The sequence below is a fragment of the Schistocerca serialis genome, chromosome 2 (assembly GCF_023864345.2).
Source record: "Schistocerca serialis cubense isolate TAMUIC-IGC-003099 chromosome 2, iqSchSeri2.2, whole genome shotgun sequence".
NCBI lineage: Eukaryota > Metazoa > Arthropoda > Insecta > Orthoptera > Acrididae > Schistocerca > Schistocerca serialis.
Genome location: NC_064639.1, coordinates 630,472,154 through 630,486,455, shown reverse-complemented (window position 1 = coordinate 630,486,455; position 14,302 = coordinate 630,472,154). Strand labels below are relative to the sequence as shown.

General features: G+C 38.0%; 2 protein-coding genes across 9 annotated transcripts in view; both read left to right on the top strand.

Moving 5' to 3' along the window:
- LOC126457690 (uncharacterized) overlaps positions 1-14,302 on the top strand; it is a 358,927-nt gene that overhangs the window by 170,741 nt on the left and 173,884 nt on the right. The gene's annotated exons all lie outside the window — the stretch shown is intronic.
- LOC126457688 (uncharacterized) overlaps positions 8,499-14,302 on the top strand; it is a 48,679-nt gene continuing 42,875 nt past the window's right edge. Inside the window, exons 1-2 of one of the 2 annotated variants that reach the window (XM_050094198.1) lie at positions 8,499-8,637; positions 13,303-13,527. In XM_050094198.1, coding sequence (XP_049950155.1) covers positions 8,610-8,637; positions 13,303-13,527 — 253 coding nt within the window. In that variant the 5' untranslated portion in view covers positions 8,499-8,609. The remainder of the gene's footprint in view (positions 8,638-13,302; positions 13,528-14,302) is intronic. The other variant, XM_050094197.1, reaches the window with a different exon arrangement.

Below are 14,302 nucleotides of genomic sequence, written 5' to 3'. Positions count from 1 at the left end.
TATGTTGGTCGCGAGTGTACTGATCTCTGAAGTTAGATAAACGAATAAGCTGGGTAGAAATTGTCTGCCTTATCAGTGTTGTAGAGTCGCTAATTTCAGATATGGTGTGATGATCATTCTGTCTCAGGTTATGACTTCTTGCCATCAAGCAATGTTATTATCTCGGAAGTAATTTCAAGATGTGGTGCCAAAATTGAGACTCTGGTGTACACATGAACTTTAAAGGCATTGTTTGAGTCGTTGTGCTCCAGTTATATTCTCCTCCACGCTGTGTGGCCAATGTGAGTAAAATTAATATAAGGTGATTTAACTACCATTTGCGCATGTGCCGCTAACTCAGTGGTAACAACTGCTGAGAATGCATTAAAATATATACAGTGTATTTACTTGAGTCTGCTTCCCCTGCATTCAAGTATTAGTGAAATAATATAGTTCTGTTTCTGATACTGCATTGTTTCAGGCTTACTATGAGATACTTTAATACTGTATGAAGGAATTATTAACAGTCTTTGATTGTTTATTTTGTATTTAATATTTAAAACAAAGTATTCATAACATTCAGCTGATGTGTTGTTCGACTGTCCGTTCGCATCTTCACAGTCGAAATAATTTGTTAAGTACTGAACATTAATACTAGTGTCTCGCAGCAGTTTACTGAAACCTAAGGATGCACATCGTAGGTGAATTTTATATATCTCTACTTTCTGAGTTAGTGCTTTTGTAGTTCTCGTTTTCGGTAGCTTTAACCATGACTTTTTGCTTCTGTGTCTCCATAACAGAAGGGTGTATGTCTTTGGATTTTTGTTGTAATTATTTTCAAGTATTCCAATAGGAATTGCCATCTCTAAATTTAATTGTGAGGAGTAAACCGAAAGAATTCTAGTAAAATTATGAAAAAACAATCTCGCTGTATATCGATAAACGTTAATTCCTTCACGTAGGTTGTTGCAAAGCAATACTAGTTCTCGTTTAACTTGCAATTGGTGACTCTTTCAAATTTGTTGAAAAAGTCTGTAGTTAGTCATATACCGGCGTAGGTAGGAACGTTCTGTGTATCATAGCCACATCTTTGTGTGCTACAATTTGTTAAAATTTATTTTGATATCCACAGTCGTATATGAGAGGTGCAAGACGTGGATATTCATTTCAGGCTGTATTGCTTGTGCACACGATCAGAACTGAATACACTACATAAAATCCGTTTTCTGGAGACTGTATATAGATGCAGACCTCCATCCTATACCGGTCTAAATGAAAATTCAAGATGTAAGCTAAATTTTATTTACTGTATTGAGCAATCTAAATATGTACTAAACGCTAAATCATAACGACCTGTAATTTTCATTGCAGTTTTTAAAATCTCGGGCAATTTGTTCTCTAAATGTGAATTTAAACACTAAATATGATTATTAACAGATTGATATGCACTGCACCATGAAGGTGACATAAAAATCTAAGAGTGAAGCGAAAACATTTTTATTTGCCAAAAAGCGGCTGTAAACCCATGAGACTACAGAACTAATTGCACACATTCGCGACATTTTACTCGTAGTGGCACTGGTGCAGCTTGACTGGGTGACAAGCATCATTCTCTGTGTGTCCCTGTAGGCGAGTATAGCTGCTCTATATGGTGCTGCGATTTGGCACGTTGACTGCAAGCCTTCTATGTGTTGTAACACTTAACCGTGCTGTGGGTGTCCTCATGCTCCACACTGTCGTTATTAGTCTTTTCGTTGAAGCTAAAATTCCTGATGAATGTTACAAATACGTGACGTACCCTGACTGTAGGCATGAGAGAGATGATTTTTACTATTTTTAGCATCTAGAAAAGAAATTAATTTTTGATGATTGCAAGTCAGAGTAAGAGACCATTTTAGTTTGGACTTCCATACAGGTCACCTCTGTACTGTTAATAGTGCTGTTAACCATAGGGATTTTAGTTACAATATTAAGACTTACATTTAATGATTGTGACCGTTTACAAAATGAATCAATCATTTGAAATTCGAAACCTTTTTTATTAAGCATATTCATCTATGACACTGACTAAATAACAAGTAGGAACATTTCCTCTGAATGAGCTGAAAGATTAATGTAGACTTGCAAGTTGCAAAATCGGGTCGCTATTTCCTACAAGGGTTTTTGGCTGACCGCAGAAATACGTTTCAGGCTCTTTCAGAGGGTGAAAGTAGTGTAACGTACACACAGAAAATTTAAGTGTCTTTTCATAACGACAAAACGAAGTAAAGATAATTTTTTTAATCGTTTTGACCTCAGAACAGTAGTCATGCCATAGTCACAGTAAATTACTAAAAGTGTATATCACTAATTTAGGTCACCATCATCAAACGTAATAAGTCTGAAATAAGTCTGCCATTGATTATGAGTACCAGAAATACAACTGAAATCTAATCAGAGCACCTCTGTCATAGGAAACAATAATATGAGTTAGTTAAGTTAAAGTTCATCATGCAGTAATGACAAAGAAACAGCATTACTGCAACTGAACGCTGTGTAGCTTTTATCCATACAGAACACATAAATCTTAACGTCAGATTTGTTGGATTAGGATCGCTTTTGTATAACTATTTACACATCGAAGCTGACAAGTGAAAATCTCTTCTTATTAATCTGAGCAATTCTGCTGTTATTCTGATACATACATATTCAAGTATGAGGTGGTTCCGTTAACTTTATCAAGGCGCATTCCGATACTTCAATTAAATGTTCCATCTCATACTTGAGCGATGTATGTTTCGAAATAACAGCAGAAATGCTAAAATTAATAAGACAGGATTTCCACTTGTCAGGTTCATTATACAGGTATTTAGAGAACGCCGACTGCAAGTGTACTTGGTTCCTAGGTTTGATAGATTAAGGAATTCTGGAGGTGCTACAGAAGCACATCGACCCAAATATGTCGAACGACAGGGAAAGATACGAATAGAAGTATCGTAAACCAATACAAGCCTCCTACGAGTATGTAAAAGATTTAGGAATGCATTCCATTTGCCAGAGAATTACGCAGGGAGAAGAAAATGTAGATCTTGATGTAGCATGCAAGGTTGCTCCAGTCATAAGTTCGTAATGTACCAGATCTGTTATGTGTTTCTGTATTTCACTTGAAAGAGGTACACCTTAAAAAATTGCCACACAATATGAGACAGCTTAGAGGTAGAAGTAACTGTCCTAAGTTCCGTAATCGTTATATATACGTATCACATATATTATTACACAAGAATATACAATGAACACTGTGTTGCAAAATTTAGTCTTTGATATGATTCTTTTTGGACATTTTTACATAATGTTCATGTCAGTTGCATAAAATGCCTTGAAAGAACAAATATGTGATGTGTAGAAGCTCTGATTTCTTTTAATTGATGTTTTGTAACCCAAATTTTCTTAAAATTCCATTAGACAGCTGTAAATAAGGAGTTTTGTATTTGAATAATGTAGGGTCATAGTTAACTAAGAGTATCATATTTGATACATGGGTTACAGCTACTTTTGCTTGAGAGAGACCTGCTCTAACACACAATACATGACGCGTAGGTAAGTAGGTCACCTATTTACTGACACTTTTTTTTTCAAATTATTGGCTCTTAGCGTTGCTAAGAAGTGAAATATTACGAATTTTGCAACTCGTGTATTTAAAAGTATGTTTTCAGGTCTGTAGTGGTTAACTGATTCAAATTAATCCAGGATGTGTTTGGCAATTGAGAGACGAACAAGTTACTTCCTGGATCATGTTTTTGTATGACTTGCACCAAAAAATAGGAGTGATTTTCACATAACGTGCGAGAAAAATGTTGTCAACTTATTGTTTCGAGCAAACGGAAATCATTTGACTCGGAAATTGCGATTAATCTCGTCTTTTACGTTGTGAGACTATCCTTCAAAGTAAGGAATGGAGGAATAAGGTAGAGCACAATGCTGTAAAATTTCACTAGCTATGAGTAACTTGGTAGCCAGCGAAGGGTGCCTGCATTGGTTTCTGATTCCAGTCTCTGTGGAGGATACATTTTTATCCTTTTTGTGGCACAGCTAAAAGAAGTTAAATTGAAAATCAATATGGAAATCTTTTTTTATTTTATTTATTGCATGCTATATACCGTACCACTTCATTGTGACATGGGACAGTAAGTAAACACAGATTGTTTCAGTGTCCAGAATGAATAACACCTTAGTAATTAAACCTAATCCAGCCACACTGTTTTACAGATACTTTATAGTTTACTAAAATCGACTTAACAATTCCACACCTGTATAAATCTATTGGATGTGAGTTAAAGAGCTTAAACATTAAAATATAAAGATAGGGATACCGAGTTTGAAGGGCGCGATGAACCTGAAGGTGGCTATTCAAACACTACTCGACGTCCATCTCCTGGGCACCAGCAACAGTCCAGTCAAATTGAGTATGATCTATCACCATGCAAACCGTCGAAATCCACTGTAATAGAAGTAATTCATGACAGGATACTAGGAAACGCAGAGGAAGGCTGTTGCAGTCGTGGCTTCAATTCCTGTAGCAAACTAATATGGCACTATAAGCGCATTAAAAGTAAATCAAATTACCAGTTAACTGCAAATTGTGCGTCTAGTGAAAGGGAGCAGGAGATCGTTTGAAATAAAACAGTCGGTCCCAATTACAAGCTCTGAAAGAGCATGTGGTATCACAATTTGATAGAGAGAGGTCGTGTGGATCTACAGTTCACTGTTGGCAGTAGAAGCGTCTAAAATGGTTGACTTGGACAATTTCAAAGCTTCGAATTCCTTTATCGACAGTCTTAAAGCTGAGTATCGCATTTCATCTAGGAATTTTATTACATTTGTCACACAGAAAGACACCGAAGACGATAATAGTACACGTCAGAAGTCACAACAGTTTGTGGAAGAGGTAAACATGTTTATGACAGAGCAGAGTGTGGAGAGAGAAAATGTTTGGAACAGTGACCAGAGCCAATTTCAGTACGAAATATCTTTCACCATGTACGCTATCCCACAGAGCAGAGAAAACTACAGCTGATGTGTTGTAGTCCTCTACATAGTTCTGCCCACAGCTACACAATTGATGTCGCTTTATCAGTGACAGACTGACTAGCAAATAAGTTGTACATCTGTTTTCAAAGGGAAAAAAAACTATTACCCAAAATACTTCAAAGGAACTTGAAACAACCTGATCACGTAACATTCATGCGGAGGCAAGCAAAGGTAGAACAATGACCAAAGAAGAACATGAAAACCTTTGTAACTTTAGTCCTCAGCGAACATGCTGGAAGTGAAAATAACGTGTTGCTGTGTAATTGATAGTGAGCGTATACTCGTTGTATTTGTCTAAGTACAAGTTTTCCAAACAAAGTAGTTACGCTAAATATATTCCACTAAAATCACCATACACTACTCTCTCTTGATGTTTACATCTTCCGCCAATATAAGCTCTATATCAAAAGGATTGCTGGTTATGTAAGACTACGATGTTCCAAAGCACAAGCGAAAAGACACGTAAGTATGTCATTTTACACTACGCTCTGTGATGTACAATCAAGTTTCTACAACAGAGTATACGCATATGTTGCAATATACTTGGCAAAAGGCCTGTTATGACACTGACATACGCACATTATCATTTAAAATTGCAATTAATGTCATTTTGTTACTGGACTTATTGAATACGAGAGTGATTTTGAGTATAGAAACATGGGTTTAGTGAGGTGCTGACTTTGTTCTCGTCCACATTATTTTAAAAACTCCCGCATCTGCAGAATGAAGATTGGTATAAGCACTATCAGGTATGTAGGATGTAAGTGTTATGAGCTATATGATTACTTTAGGCAGAGTATTTTTGCACTGTTGACTGAAAATGCGTGTTACACTGACGTCATTCAATTACGTGTTAATATTCTTCCAAATCCCTATTTACCATTTAATTACAACATGTTACTTTATTTCTCTGTATTAAAATGCCACTTGCATATAAATTATTCTGACCACTGGTTTTTCGACGATCGGGTGTTATTTTAAACATGGTTCTGTGCGGTTCCAACAGTTCGTTGTCAAAGCTATTCCTTGTTAGTAAAAAATGCGAAAGTAGCCCATAACATCGTTTACAAAGCAGGAGAGGATGAAGAAATTAAAAGCTCATCAACAAAATGGATATTATACTGTTAATGGGGATGTACTCCAAGGAAGTCTACATTCGTGACTTCCTGTTCATGTTCAGCAGGGGCTGCAGGAACAGAAGTGCATGTGCTCTGTAGGAAAAAAGTGTTTGACATTTGCTGTATCAACAGTAAATGATAAGATAACTATTTCTTGAGAAATGGGACACAAGCTCGGATATTGATGTGGTGGGAAATCAGTGGCGTCTTTTTTTGAAAGGAACCATTCTGACATACTCCTTAAGCCACAAACGAAATTCTCACAAAGTCGAATGAGATATGATATCTCTCCACTCGAAGTGAGAAAGGCTGTACCGTTCGTTATGAAGATTTGTCTTCAGTAAAACTTAACAGAATGTCATCTCTGACATGATTACTTCCAGGTAACAGTCAAAATGTCATCAAATTGTTTGGTTTACTTGATTTTTAATATTATTAATTTCTTCTTCATCGTGAAGTCACTCAAAAAATATAGAAAATCTCTCCATACGTCTTCCTCAGACAACTGATTAAAAGATAGTAAGTATATAAGTATTCGACGGAAGCAGTAGGAAAGTAAATGGTAGCAGGATACGTGAAACGATACAGTGACATCGGAATTTGCTGTTTGCAAGATCTGAAAGCTGTGAAGCTTTGTTAATCGTTATTCATAGTTCTTCGCTAGTTATAGGAAGAGCGAACGGATATTCGTCTTGTTGCAACACCTTTGGGGAAGTGCAGTGCAACTGAAATTAATAGTGGTCTTAGCTCTCTATGGCCCACAACGTCTCTGTGCATGAGGTTCAAGTCTATATTACTTCCTGCAAAAGTGTTTATTAACGTGGCTTGTTTCTGTTCCTCTAGAACCATCTTCAGATCTGCAAATTTCGCTTACAGGAGGCAGCATGTGAAGGTTGCTGTGTGCGGACGGGCTACTCCTGTAACCGAAATTTGCATATCTGAAGATGGTTCTAGAGGAACAGAGACCAGCAACTTGAATTAGATTTATGCAATCAAGACGGATTATAAGTTTAAAAAGTGATAGCGGTGTTCCACCAGACATTACGTCTGTTTTTGCAAAATGCGAGGTTCAAGGTATTTAAAAACAATTTATTTCACTTCTTTTTCTAAGGAGAATGTGACATAATTAACTTCCACTTGGAAGAATGTACTACATATATAACTAATAAGTCATTTATGCTAAAACCCAAAACAATTAAACATTTCTCATGTTAAGTACGTATGTGTACCTATGTGGAGCTGTTAGTGATATGTGAAGCATCGACTCTTTCTCTGGAAGTCGTTCCTTGTGTGACATTCCCTCTAACAGAAGGGTGAGGGACAAGGTTGTAATTCGAAACAATTTACACATTTTCGCTTATAGCCGGCTGGGTATTTGATCTCTAAATTATTTCCTTATTTCTTATCCACTTTTTATGTGCTCCAGTCTTTTTCTGCATTTTAAATTCATTTTCCAAGTCACAACATTGTCTTGTGTTAAATTATTACTTATTAAGGTGCACGACCAACGCAGTCTTCGGAAACCGTCAGTACTTTATATAGGATGTCTTTCCTAAGAGACGCTACGCGCCCTTTCTCTAGAGCTGTACCACATATTTGCCATTTCCGTTTTGAATTGTGTAGCTAGACTCAATCCTAACAAATAATGCTCATCTAGTCTTTCGTATGACGGCCAGTGTCTACAGAAGGCGTCAGTTGGTTCTTCTTTACACGCAAAATGATATTTTAAGAAGGGGAATTTTACGTGCCCATAGGATATAGTGCTCCCACATTTAATCTCCTGCATAAGTGTATGTATAACTTGGCATAACGATCTGTAACTTAAGAATTAACCAGATATTTCAAATATATTTAATGTATTATACAGGACTTAAAGGTGTACCTCTCGAAAAAATTACAAATGCTGCTTTATTGAGAAAAACTATATTCCTTTCCAGCATGTGCCTAAATTGAGTTGTACTAATGTTAATAAGTACTATCAGCAATTTCTAGAAAATCGCTTCTGTAGAAATTTGTCTTCTAATTGCGGATTTGACAAGTACTGCCCCTAAGACGTGTGTGAAAATATCAACCCAATTGTGTTGCTGAGCCTTGGCAGTTAATTTCCCTGGACACTTGTCTTTTCGTTCCCTCGCCTCTACTACAGTAACACACAACGCAAAAAAAAGGAAGGGAAGAAAAAAGCAAATTTAACGACCCAGTATGGTAACCTGCTTTACTGAATGCTGTAGTTGTAATGCTGATAATACGTATGACACAGCGAACGATCACAGATCCTTTCAAGTACAAGGAAAGTCAATCTGCTGCTAGTTGCTGCAACCAGAGTTCACGGAACGGAAAATCAGGAGGGAACTTAACGATAACATTCGATGATGCCATTGGGTGTCTAAACATATATAAATGGAAGTATAACGCAGAGAGCGGTAGTAGTTTTTGTCGAGTACAATGAAGGCTGCTTTGTTGCTTGTTGCTGGTAAGTATTGGTAGAATTTATTATCTTTCATTCACGATAAACATATTTTTCTTAACTCCATTTTACATTATTTCTCATCTATTGATCCGTGTGGAATGCTATATCCATGTATTGAAAGATGGTTGTATTGCGGAAAGAAAAAAAAAGTTTCCAGTAGACTTTAAAATGCATATCGTATTCCGAATGAGAACTTTTTAATCTTCGCTACTGTGAAGCTTATCTCGTCTACTGTAAGCTGTTTGCTATATCGAATCATCAGCAGAGTGCATTAAGCAACTGAGTAAAGCACTTAGACCACATTACATTCTTGTATCATAAGAAAATACTCACATATACTCTCCTGTGTATAAAACTGTTGCACAATAAGTGCTTCACGATGGAATTTAGACAGTTACAATCCGATCGTTATTGCACGAGTATTTTCCGTGTACAACCACCTTATAAATGTAAAAAAAAAGAAAAAAAAGAAAGGCAACGAACGGCTGTCTTACTGTAGAAAGCCGTAATTATGTATGACAAAGTTGTATGAATGAATTTAGAAATCAGAATAAAAGGTTTTTCATCTCCAGAACGATTGAAAGCTGCTTCTGGTAAATAGCTAATTACACTTAATTCATGCAAATACTGGACAATGAAGGTCACGCCTGAGCTTAGATGTAAAAGAAGAAGCGTTAAATGAACTCCAAAGACGGAAAATCTGTGATGAAATATTGCTAATAAAAATTTTAATTGTGACTAGCAACACTTCATAGATACGGTATTGCGTCGCGCAATTCACGATAATGCTGCCTCTTTGAAAACGTCTTTAGTCGTAACAGAAAGTAATTAATTCCTTATCTGATTCTATTCGAGTAGTGCCGTAGAAACTTTCCTTTAAGGCTACAACCTATTGCCAGTAGTAATGTTATGAAGAGATATGTCATTTACAGAACACAACATAAAATCATAAAATTACTTTGGCTACAAGACAGCCAGTATACTTTTGTCACTCAAGCATGTATTGCGCTTCTATCACATTTCGTGTCAACTGATTGTCTTCGTTACCATAGCAGTGCTGCACCACATGAAGAACCATAGTTGCTACAGCTTTTTTATTACAATGACTACTTGATTGAAAATGAGTTGTCAATTAAACGGTTCCTTTTTCTTTTACCTATATTTTTCCATTATGGTTTTCTTGGAAGTTATGATGAGAGGATAGGACTACGTTGATGGTTTGACTAAACCAATGTAATGTTCCAAGAAAGCTCCTATTGTACTGGCTTGCGTATAACACAACTATAAAATTACTGGATGGATCTCACTTTGCGGTGAGTTGCTAGCGGTACGATATAATGCTTTTTATGAAATTCAATATAGACAGTAGTCTCTTTTTGATAGCGATCAACTTGAATAAACCTGGGCCACACTCATTTTTAATTAACTCTAAAAACCTTCTTGCGACCATGTACTACGCACATACACGTGTGCTACCTCACTTATACCTTACCTTTCGATATTCTCGTACGTTGTCCACTAAATGAAAATTCGGAACTGTATCGAATATTGTTCGGAATATTTCAAGGAACGAGGCTTCGAAATCGGCGACATTGCCCATACTGTGATTCCTAGTTGATGAGTACCACAAGACTTCTGTTTGCTGAATCAGTTTGGTTTCTTATGGTGGAGACTTCCGTCTCCCGGGGTTCATTTATTCTGCAACGACAACGAGTTAAGCATTCAATCATGTGTGCTTTTTTCGAGTCGCTTGGAATGCTTTGCCTCTCTTTCGACTTACGATTTACTTCTGCTGGAACGGCAGAAAGTTCTGTATAGGGCCTTAAAGACATCTTCTCAGATCCAAATACATTTCCACTATTGAGCGGTTTTAGTTTCTATCACTCGATCAGTTACGTCAATGTCGACTAGATAGGTCTTATGAGACAAATCAGCGAAAACTCCTTGTGTGGTGAAATAGTTTCGGAAAAGCGAAATCAGTAATCCTACCTTATCTCCGTGATTTGTTGCTAGGGTTCCAGTACGGTCAAAGAGTGGTTTAATAAGTGTAGTAGATATATATATTGGACCAATACATGTTAAGATTTTTGGTCAGATCGGCTAGTGATTGTTTAATTTAAGTCTCATGGCTGCTTTCAGGTTTTGCTTTTAACAAGGCTCCGAAGTCGTTTAAACCTGTACTGAAGCTCTTAATGTTTTGACAGAAACTTAGTAACGTATCACTCGAACTGTGACGGTCTTTGCATTTCTCTGAAACCTTACTCCGCACATACAGGTCTAAGATGCCGTTTGCAAATACTCGTGGAGTTGACCATTTCGTGTTTCACACCCTCGTCACTAAAGGAGCTGGATATTCTATCTTGACAGCTGAAATACACTGCAGTTCAATTCCTGATATTTCTTCTGAGGGGGAATTCTTTCCTATATCCAGTAACATTCTATTGACACCAATAGCCGTTGAATTAGTAACAGCCCTATGATCACTGACCTTCTCGTTGATAATAACTGATTCGCGAACTATAAGTCTGTTCCATTTAAGAGATTTCCTTAATAGCCACTTCTGTAAGTAAAATGCTGGAGATACTTGTCAGATATGAAGTGAAATGAGCATATGGCATTTGTGATAAAAATTGCCAAGAACAGTCTCATACAAATCCTGCCTGTGACACCAGTTTTAATCGAATGGCTCTATCATTTAATAGCTATATGTATTTTGAGAGTTAGTGACTGGTGTTGCAATCCTTTTATACTAGAGAAATAAAGAAGCATGTCGCTAAAATGTGATACGTACTGGAATGCGCACGCAACACCTCTTGTAGGAATGGTGAAAAGAGTACTCCAGCTTTATTTATGCAACAAAAAAGTTACTGCACCAATTACATTTTCCTGACTTAGGACAATAGTTTTCGCAATTTTACTTCACCTTAGAGTGTTGTTGGAAGCAACATAAGTTTTAGATCATTTGACTGCGTGTGTGTTATTCAATGATTTTTCCCATGCGATAGTCTCTTTATGTAATTCTAAGAGGATACTACAGATCCGACAGAGAGAGGATACCTTAGTCTTCTTGGTAGATGCCATCGTGCCGAAGAAAATTAAACTGTACGGAGGGGTGGACACGGTCCCCAAGCACAAACGCAAACTAGTTTAGATCAATTATGCCTTCCCTTAAGAAGAATAGCCGACACGAATACATTCCTCAGACCATAACGCTCCCTCACTGATTGCAGGTTGTTTGCCCTGAGATGTTTCACGCCGTACACGCCACCCGACTTATACCCGATCGAGCATAAAACGTCTTTCGCCTAAAACTACGGCTCAAAGCAGGTCCGGTTCAGGTATTGGAGTGAAAATTGAACCCTTCGTCGGCGGTGAACAGCAGTCGACGTGAGCGTACGAATCTGGCACCTGCTGTGGACAGCGGTAAATAGGAACTTTTGTTGGATGGTTGTTAGGCAGACATTGTTGGTAGTCCTTTTGGTTCATCTGGGGCGTCTTTCCCTCAACTGTTGCGTGCCTTTTCATCCGTACACATCTCCGCACCTGTCTTTCACTCCTGGCCCATTCTGCCCCACTGGTCATGGTGTCAGTTATCGATAGTGCAGTTTTACCAGGCACAGTTCACTTTAAGCAGGGTGACACTTGAACAGCTTACAAACTGAGACGTGCATCCACTCTTGCCCCGAAAGGCAATAATCATACCCTTTTGGACGTCAGATAAATAGCTTCGTTTCCGCATTATGACACCGACTTCACTGTTCCCCGCAGCTCCCTGATGATCTTTATGTAGCCTCCACTGTTAATGCTGCGACCTACCTTCACTGAGTTGTTATCTGGCGCTGATGTCGAACAAAGGCGGTGGTCACATTACTGTGACGGAACCGTGTATGTACTAGTATCTTGGACTTAACGTAGATAGTGAAAGGACTCTGATGTCTCCCATCGTACAATATGCGGAACATCACAAGAAGTTATGTGAGACATTCCATTCAAGGCTGTCACGTCTTTGCCCCTAAATTTAGTTTGAATGTAAAAGAAAAACAAACAAATACTAATCATCTCCATCACGGGATTTCAGAGGACGAACAGGAACAATATTTTAATAGGGTACGTTCATTATCTTGATGAGGAGCAAAAGACTTTACAGAGCCATCCACTTGGAGATATGTGTGCTTTTCAGCGAAACCCCAGCTACATGATCGTAACGAGGAAGGCTTCCAGCTCTGTAATACTTTTTATTCTTTACGACTAAGGGTAGAGTGGGCTGTTTGATGTCAAAACCAATAAAGAATCTAACTTTATCAGCCAAATATCTTGCTAGCTTTTAGTGTGGCAGAGAGTTACTAAAAAGGCAAACCTTCCCAAACATAATTAAGGAAAGAACTAATATTGTCAATTTAATTGTGTGATAATATCAGACCAACAAGAACTTGAAAAACCACTGTATTTGTTTATTGGAACACGAAATTAATTAGGAGAGCTTGTCCGACGTGAGAATAGCGTGCATGTCGCTGTTGATTCGTTTTTTTTTTTATTTTTTGGGACGAGCGGACTGTTCAAATAACACCTATGTAGCATACAGTAGTGTTGCATTGCTAAGTGGGAGAGTTCCACTAGCAGCCGTTGGACGATATGGCGATCTGTAATTACGTTCACTGACTTTTACAGCACTGGTAGCAGTGGCGGAGGTCCACGGACAACCAGAAGCGTCGACCACCGCCAACATCGGGAATGAGAATCTAAGCACCGGAAATATCACGGCTGAGAATAGATTTCTGGGAAGGTCGTCCTACACGGAAGATGATGATACCATTTGTGTCGCAGCAGACAACAGGTTCTACTTGTATGCTAATTCGTTGAAGCTGTATTCTTGCTACAACCAACTACCGAAAGGTAAGTTACTTTGAACAAAACTGTTTTCTGTTCAAAATTGACAAGATAAAACCAGTTTGTTCAGCATAAAAATTCGCGTAGGGTTCCACAGCGAAAGTGAAAATATGAGTGAAACCAAATCATCAATGAACAGTGGCTACCCTTGCTTCGCCGAAATTACGAAATTCCAACTTTTCATGATTCTTCACCAAAACCATTCAGAGCAATTTGCTGCGCATATTTAGTCCACGAGATCGACAGGAAGTGCAAAATGGCTAAACAGGGATGGCTAGAGGACAAATGTAAGGATGTAGAGGCCTATCTCACTAGGGGTAAGATAGATACCGCCTACAGGAAAATTAAAGAGACCTTTGGAGATAAGAGAACGACTTGTATGAATATCAAGAGCTCAGATGGAAACCCAGTTCTAAGCAAAGAAGGGAAAGCAGAAAGGTGGAAGGAGTATATAGAGGGTCTATACAAGGGCGATGTACTTGAGGACAATATTATGAAAATGGAAGAGGATGTAGATGAAGATGAAATGGGAGATACGATACTGCGTGAAGAGTTTGACAGAGCACTGAAAGACCTGAGTCGAAACAAGGCCCCCGGAGTAGACAATATTCCATTGGAACTACTGACGGCCGTGGGAGAGCCAGTCCTGACAAAACTCTACCATCTGGTGAGCAAGATGTATGAAACAGGCGAAATACCCTCAGACTTCAAGAAGAATATAATAATTCCAATCCCAAAGAAAGCAGGTGTTGACAGATGTGAAAATTACCGAACTATCAGC